This window comes from Trachurus japonicus, chromosome 12, assembly GCF_045865225.1.
Source record: "Trachurus japonicus isolate A0001 chromosome 12, Traja_1.0".
NCBI lineage: Eukaryota > Metazoa > Chordata > Actinopteri > Carangiformes > Carangidae > Trachurus > Trachurus japonicus.
In genome coordinates, this window is record NC_140918.1 from 27806577 (window position 1) to 27814579 (window position 8003).

The window sequence follows — 8003 nt, forward strand, 5'->3', positions numbered from 1 at the left end:
TAATAACAGAACGTTACGAGACGGAGATGTTTTCGAGGTAAATGCAGAGACTGCTTGCCAAAAAACTTCCCCAGACGGGAACGCGCATCAGCCGTTTTGCATGAATTTACCTCGAAAACAACTCTGAGCAGCTCACGGCTCTGCTCTGCCGTTCCAAAAATTGCACTGACAATTAAAGGTAACGAACCTACTCCTAAGACTATAGCGATTATGGCAATGGGCCAATATGCCAAAATGTTGAACTATCCCTTTAAGCAGACGCTCCGGGATACAGCTTCCATCTGGGCTGGTCTGTTAAAACTCTTCTCCCGTTATTTACAGCGACTGTGTTTAAGGCAAACCCTGCTTTTTCTACCAGGAGAACCATGTTTCTGCAAATCAGCTCAGTGACCAGCGCCGGCGCCGTGTCCGACGTGCTCCGGCTGCCGCGCCCTGACGTCCCCGGTAAGAGAAGCTCAGCGGGTGGCCACAGGTTGGCAACCGACGACTGGACCGGATTAAAGTTTGGCTACAAATATTCTCACTGCACGTTTAGAAACTGATCAAAGAGCAAATCTGCCAAAAACATTCTTTCGACACACTTTCATGTTTAAAGTCTGTTTCAGGAGACTTTGTATGGTTGTGTTTGTTTTGTTGTTGCTGACGCACCTCAGGTTTTCTCTCAGTCTGTCTGTGTGTGTGTGTGTGCAGGAGACCAGTGAGAGGTTTTTAAGGTTTCTGCAGAGAGCAGGGACGAAGCGTCTCGGTAACGGTTTCCTCGTCTGTCAGCTTCCACATCATCTGTGATTGTTCATGTGTGTCCAGAGGAAGAAACAGAAAAATAAAAATGCTTTGGTCCATGCATGATCTATCTTGGCTGTTCAGGTTCATATACTCCGTAGCGCACGTGACGGCGGCTCAGATCCTCACAGTCTGTCTGTTTGGCGTCCTGGCTTGGCGTCTACCCGTTCTCCTTCCATAGTACTAGGTGAATGCTATGGTCGGGCATGCTGGTGGCGAAAACCAGTCCAGAGTCATTTTCCCCGTCCAGGCCGTTGAGCCAGGAGGTGACGCCGGCCAGGAAGCTGGATCCTCGTTTGGATTTCCTGTAGGCCGGGAGAGGCCAGCGGCCCGAGATGGCCTCTGTCCTCAGGTCCATCACGTACAGGAAGTGGTTGTCAAAAAGGAGCGCGAACACCTCGCCGTAGCTGAGCAGGGACAGGTTGGATGGGTCCTGTGTTTTTATCACCCTGAAAACACACAACATACAAGTCTGATCAGATTATCAGAGAATATGACACATTTGTCCTGTTCCTGGAACACCAACACAATTGTTAAGGTCTTTGTTTCAGGTTCCCACGTGTCCTGGAAAACCTGAAAAATGCTTGACCAAGTTTTTCAGTCATGGAAAACACCTGGAAAATGTCCTGGAAAAGCTTGTGTCGTCCTGGGAAATGATTTATCACATCGTGACATCAGCTACCAGAGCTCTATTTGACTTTTCAGACCTTTTCCAAAGAAGTGCCTAGTCAGAAAACTAGAGACTTTGAGTTGATGAGTGTTTCCAGTACTGGAGCGTGAGCGTGAGGGTTTTCTCTACTGCAGCCACAGCCTTCATGTCTCCTCTGCTAAATGACAGATAGAGGAGCAGCAGAGAGCTGTGGCCGTGTTTGCGTTGTTCTGATAGATTTGTCTAGATGATGATTTCATAGATAGACTGCACACCGTTAAATCAGACTTATTGGGGTGTGAGAGGAATAAACATAAACAAAGAAGCAATCATGTACAAACTGGAAAAGAACACTCCTCCAGACCATGAATGGGACAGAGGATGTATTAGTGTACGGCGTAATAACATGTCAGTCAGACTGTAGCAGCTGAAAATGTCCTGGAAAATGATCTCAAGAAAAGAGTGTGTTTAGTTTTACTTTGTAAAAGCGGAAATGTGAAGTTCTACATCTTCTTCACCACCTCATAATCCAAGGTGGTGCACCAACAGGAAGGAAAAGTCTTAGTGATAATTTGTTTATCAACACTTCTGTCTGTGTCTCATTATTCAGTCACACACAGAAAACTGTTGCAACACACGTTGCTATGGTGTAAAACCCAGCATCCTGTTTTGCTAACAAATGGTGTGACCGACGTTAACAACGAGCCTCTGACTTGTCCTGGACCAAGGTCAACTCGTCCTCCTCTGGTCTGACATCTGCTGAGAGCAGCCTTCCACTAAAGGGATGTGGAGCCGGTGACTTTTTACTGGGCGAATTAAATAAGAAAAAGAACCTTTATTGTCACAGAGCTCATAAACTACAATTAAATACAGCTTGCTAACCTTATAAAAGTGGATTTATAGTCACTAAAGTGAGGTGTAGGACGACATCAGGTCTTCAGTTTAGGGCCACCATGTTCACATCAGGGGAAAATATCTGCTGTTTTCATGTCTTTTCTGTGATTAGTGCTGTTTATACTTTGTGACATCTGCTGCTACATAAACAGACACACACAATATGCAAACGTGCCACAGAGTAATTTCATCACATAATCATTCCATTTTGTCGCGTGTCAACTTTACCTGAGAATCTTGAAACTGGCGAAGTCCCACTGATAAACTCCGAGGTCGGAGCTGCAGATGATGTAGCGTCCGTCAAACTGCAGGCGGGGCTGGAGGCTGATGCTGCGGTCCTCCGACACCGACAGCGTCTTCAGACACTTGCAGTTGATTTCTCTCCCTAAAGGCCAAACCTGCGGGACAAACAGTGTTTTGCTGTGGATCCTTCAGGGGAGACAGCCTAGACGTGACGATAACAAGGAAAAGATTCATTACCTTTATCTCATACTTATCAGCACTTAAGAGGATGTAGTCACCAGGACTGTGCACCACGGACTCCACTTCACTTTTCTGCAGGATCACCTGTGGAGGAGACGATAACACGTTCGGTGTTAGTGTGGTGTTCCATGCATGAGACATCAGGCATTTCAAGGCAAGTGTATAAAGTGAGCTGACCTTGGTGACCCACTCGGTGTGCCCAGTCAGAGTGTTGAGACAGGCCCCGGCAGTCAGAGCCCAGACCTTCACGGAGAAGTCTGCAGAGCCGCTGACCAGCACGTCCAGCTCATCGTTGTAGTCCACGCTGAAGACTAAACACACACACAATGTTGTCTTTTTTTTTTTTTTTTAAAGTATATTTTTCGGCTTTTTGCCTTTATTTGATAGTGATGACAGTAGAGATAGACAGGAAATGGGGAGGCAGAGAGAGGGGGAATAACACGCAGGAAAGGTCTGCCCGACGCGGGATTCGAACCGGGGACGCCTGCGGCGAGGACTGTAGCCTCTACATGGGGCGGCCGCTCTACCCACTGCGCCACGCACCGCCCCACAATGTTGTCTTTTTAAAACCAGCTGCTGATACCAACGAAAGAGTGGGTTCATTATCTTTAATTGTCGGTGCAAGATGATTTTAGATCGGCGGGGCAGAGACGTGAGCTCCGCACAGTGCGCGGTACTTTCGCCTTTCCCTCATCAAACTCATCAAATACACAATCCAACAACTCCAAAACGCTCTGGTGGACAAGTTGTGACCTAATAATAATAACAGAACGTTACCAGACAGAGTTGTTTTCGAGACAAATGCGTAGCCAGAACTACATTTCAGACACGGCTGCTCGGCAGAGTGATTTCAAAAGCAAAAAGTAGTTGCTTCATGTGTCGTAATGTTACATAATTATATAATTAGTTATCATTTCTGACCCCCTCCCCCCCTGTTGAGAACCACTGGGCTAATACAACGGTCCTGGCTAGTTTTATTGGTTGAGAGCAGCATTAAGTAAACCACAACAAAAACACGTGTAGCCTTTTTTCCCCCCTCATTTTTCCAATTGACGGAAATCCGTCGTGTCGACAGAGAACTTTAATCCTTGTGGAAAACCCACCTGCTCCTGTGTGGCCGCGGAACTGCTGGATTTTAGCCCCCGTGCTCCACTCCCAGCATGCAATAGTGTTGTCGAAGGACCCGGTCACCAGCTTCTGTTCATCAAATTTGACCGTGGCGCAGGTGTGTGTCTGGATCCCGTAGATGCATTGGCCCGTGCGCACGTCCCATAGTTTGGCAGAGAGGTCGTCAGACCCTGGGGAAACACAAGATGGTGTTGTTGTGATTTCACACTGTTTTCTGCTCCAGTGATTTGCTACACCAAAGAAACTCCAGACTCCAGTAACTGTTTATATTATCACTATAAGCCTGGCCAATCACTGTGGTTAATTAGAGTTGCATTACATTCTGTACAGCATCAACCAGCAAAAGCAATGTTGTGTTTGCTTTTCTGTTGGGAGTGGGAGGGGCTAGACTTTGTAGCCCCACTTTGTATAACAGCTCCGTTTACAAACAGGTCGGCTTTCTTGAAGTAAAGAAAACCCCTCTGTGTTGAATAGCTTTCTGTGGAAAAGATTACAGTTTTGATGGGTGTAAACAGCCTAAACAGCGTAAGATCGGTCGCTGCTGTGGCAATGCAGAGACAGACAGAACTCCTGCATAACAGGAGCAAGTAAAAAGAAAATCTTCAGAATCCTTCTTTTAGACCTAAACTATTAGGAAACTAGAGCCCCAGGTTGAATTTGCCTGGAATTGTCCTTTCAGTGTAGGACATTACATACACTTTTTTTTTCAGTTCATCAACTGGTTGAAAAAAGCTGTTTATCTGGAACTAACCAACTCAGTACTCCTCCACACAGGCAGCCTCCGTGGCACGCTGTATCACTCCGCCTACCAGCTGTTTAGATCAGCGGCGTATGGAAGAGGCGGAGTGATACAGTGCGTCGTGAAGCCTGCCTGTGTGGAGGAATACTGAGTGAGCTGGTTAGTGCAGTAGTTAGATAAACAGTGGTTAGAGAGGGAAGTCCAAGTAATTTGACATATTTGAGCATTTTATAAAAAGCACGCAATAGTTACTTTCCTTGTAATTAATTACTTTTATCGTGTCCTAACTCAGTTACTTTTGGTGGAAAGTAACTTGTAACTATAACTAATTACTTTTTCAAAGTAACGTGCCCAACACTGAGATGAAGCAGAGCGTCGGTGTACCAGTGCAGAGGAGGCCGTCCTTGTAGTAGAGGGCGTACACCCGAGCGCTGTGGCCGATGAGGGAGGACGTCTCGAAGGCCTCCTGGTCCTTCAGCTGCATCATGCGCCGCTGGGCCTTCAGGTAGACCGCCTTCCAGTGTGGCGCATCCTGGATGGACTCGTCGATCCTCCAGCCCAGCTCCCGACACACCCCCTGCCACACCTCTGTGCACGAGCTGATCACCTGTGAGGAGGCAGACATGGTGGCGCTGTCGGTGAACAGATAGTGAGCTGCTGCATGGTTCTTGTGAGTTTCTTTGATTTTGCTTCGTATATGTGGTGTTCAGATTCTAACGCTGTCTTCATTGATATGGAGATACATTTGTGTCTTTATTATTAAATCAAAAGTTGATTTAAACAAAAAAGATATTTAACAAACTTCACTTCAATAAAAAAAAACATTTCAATCAAAGAAAAAAAGGGTTTGAATGCAAAAAAAAATATTTAAGACCCCCAAAAATTGCATTCCAGCACTTTTTTTGCAGGTTTTTTTGAATCAGTGATCTGTCTTTTTTGTTTTGCACATCAGAGAATTTCAATACATTTGCAAATCAAAACATCCTCTAACTGCAACCTTTGAAACCACTGACAGTGTGCCACACATGACATGAGTTTATTTATTAACATGAAAACTATAATCAGTACCTAACTGTCTTTTTTTAAATCTAACATTATTTAGACCTTTGTACAGAAAGTTTTAGCATGTGGTGCTGTGTGCTGTGCATTGAGTTAAAACTAACCCCATTTTTCCTTGGAGTGTTTAGTTATTTCCATATATATTGCAGGACATACAGATCCATACCCAGACACATCCACGAGGTAAACATTAACAAATGCAGATCAAATCCATCTACAAACACTGACTTAACTGATCTGTACACGGTCTGAATATGGATTTTACCACCACATAGTGATGCAGAACACTTTAAGTGCACTGCCAGGTTATTGAGCTGTGCAACCTTAAAGAGTAAGTGATGTTCCTTCATGTTCCAGATGATGCCTTCAGGAAGGAGCGTCTCATTAATGTTTTCCTAGATATTTCATTCTTGTGTCTTCATACGAGTGATGGGAGTGAAAAGAGAAAAGAGAAGCATCCCATGAGCAGTAGCAGGCTTCAGGGAGTATGGTATTTACCTTATTCCACTGCTTGCACACCAGGCAGCAGGTGAGCAGGGTCTGAGGGTCCAGCCAGCGCAGCAGGTAAAAGGCCAGCTCCAGAGGGAGGAGGCGCAAGAAGTCACGCTTGAGCAGCGTCTCCAGCCCATTAGACAGATGACGGAGCTGGACAGCACCACTTAGTGATATGAGGTGGTCCAGAGACTGGTTGCGCTGCTGGTCATTTAGAGTAAGGAAAGTGGCAGAGACTGACTCCAGCCACCCCTCAAAGGCTGCCTTCTCCATGGGCACATGAGAGCAGCCTGCAACACCTGCAGGGACAACGATGGGTCTCAGTTCAGCTCATTACACAAGACGACATGAGGTTGCAATTTGAATCTTTAGTAACTATGAACTCTGTACATTTTTTTTTAAATGTAAAGCTTTAAAAACAACATAGTATATTAGACCAATACACAACAAAATATGTCAATTTCACCATTGAAGCTCTTGCTATGTCATTATAGATCAATAAATAACTATTGCATCAGTAGAAATCATTATTATTCAAATAACATTATGCAAATATTAGAATTACACTAAGTATTTGTCGTTGAATTTGCTGTTAATAGAAAATTACTTAATGCTATTTTTGAAATCATGCATATATAATTAGTAATATTATTGTAATAGCTTTAATAATGAATAAAAAATCAATTGTCAATAAAGCATCCTAACATTTACCAGAAACAGATGTTGCCTTCTATTTCATCATTATAAACTTTAATGCTTTGAGCTTTTATCACAATCCACAATTCAAACAAACAAGCATGATATTATGGAGGTGTATGACATATAAAATTTACTACACTGACAACATTTTAACAGTTTCATAATTCATTATTGTAGCTAGAAATAATATGTGTGAGCTCTGTTAGGTTATAACAGAGCTATTGGTTTGTGGCTACTGCTATGATAAACTGTCAACAATGTGTCGTTCACAATCCATGAGTCAGTATTTCAGTGAGTGGAAAACATTATATTCACGAGGCAGCAATAGGGCCCGGCTGACACGCCCATTAAAGTAGGATCATGTATGTGTGTATTTGTGTCATTTGAACGCTGTCAGTGAGTTATGACAGAAACATAAACATCCGAACAGCTGTAGGCTTCAGCAGCATGTCTCAGACAGCTCACCTGGCTGTGGATGATGAACTATAAAATGTCAATCAATGCTGCTCTGTTACACCGTCCATGCATGTATCTGCTACACGTTTCATTCATTAGCACACCTAATTAGGTAATTACCTTTACGACTAACTGCTTCTGCTTATGTATTTATGTCTTAGTTAGCTACTTAGCTAGTTAGCAACTTTTCCAGCTAACGACGGCTAAGTAATACTACTACAATTTAATAGCAAGTTAGCTACGACTGGTAACACCCCCCCTGGAAGAAAAAAAAATCAATGAACATCTGCTAGTAAATTAAATAACATTTTAAAAACGTTAATTCAAAATGCCCACCAACCAGGAGAGTTGCAGGGAGTTCCTTTATCGCCACTTTCCTTTGGCTTAGTGAGTTCACATATCGAAGTTAGCTGTCGTGAGCTAACCTGTCAGCAGGCAAGTTGAAAGGATTGTCCAAGTAACCTAGCTTCGTAGCTAACGTTAGCTAACCACCATGATGAGAGGACTTGATCCTGTTAATTGGTAACTACAGTACACGTCTGTAATGGAATAGTTTTCGGTACATTTCCCGGGAGGAGGGCTTTTCCTCGGGCCAGGTTGTGGGACAGAGCGATAGCAGGTTCT

The 8003-nt window shown here is 44.0% G+C and overlaps 1 protein-coding gene across 1 annotated transcript; it reads right to left on the reverse strand.

The window, feature by feature from the left end:
* Positions 1 to 852: 852 nt before the first annotated feature.
* On the reverse strand, positions 853 to 8003 carry fbxw2 (F-box and WD repeat domain containing 2). Its single transcript, XM_085794121.1, has 8 exons — positions 7720 to 8003; positions 6231 to 6523; positions 5058 to 5280; positions 3910 to 4104; positions 2984 to 3117; positions 2804 to 2890; positions 2552 to 2721; positions 853 to 1229 (listed from the first exon to the last, which is right to left on the reverse strand). The coding sequence occupies exons 2-8, from the start codon at positions 6495 to 6497 to the stop codon at positions 941 to 943; spliced, it is 1365 nt and encodes a 454-aa protein (XP_085650247.1). The 5' UTR covers positions 6498 to 6523; positions 7720 to 8003; the 3' UTR covers positions 853 to 940.

Excerpts from the sequence above, each read along its gene's own strand:
- fbxw2 (XM_085794121.1), bottom strand. The coding sequence starts at position 6,497 with ATGGAGAAGGCAGCCTTTGAGGGGTGGCTGGAGTCAGTCTCTGCCACT. Across the intron at positions 3,118-3,909 it reads CCGCGGCCACACAGGAGCAG|TCTTCAGCGTGGACTACAAC; the intron begins GTGGGTTTTCCA and ends GTGTGTGTTTAG. Across the intron at positions 1,230-2,551 it reads GCCAGTTTCAAGATTCTCAG|GGTGATAAAAACACAGGACC; the intron begins GTAAAGTTGACA and ends GTGTGTTTTCAG.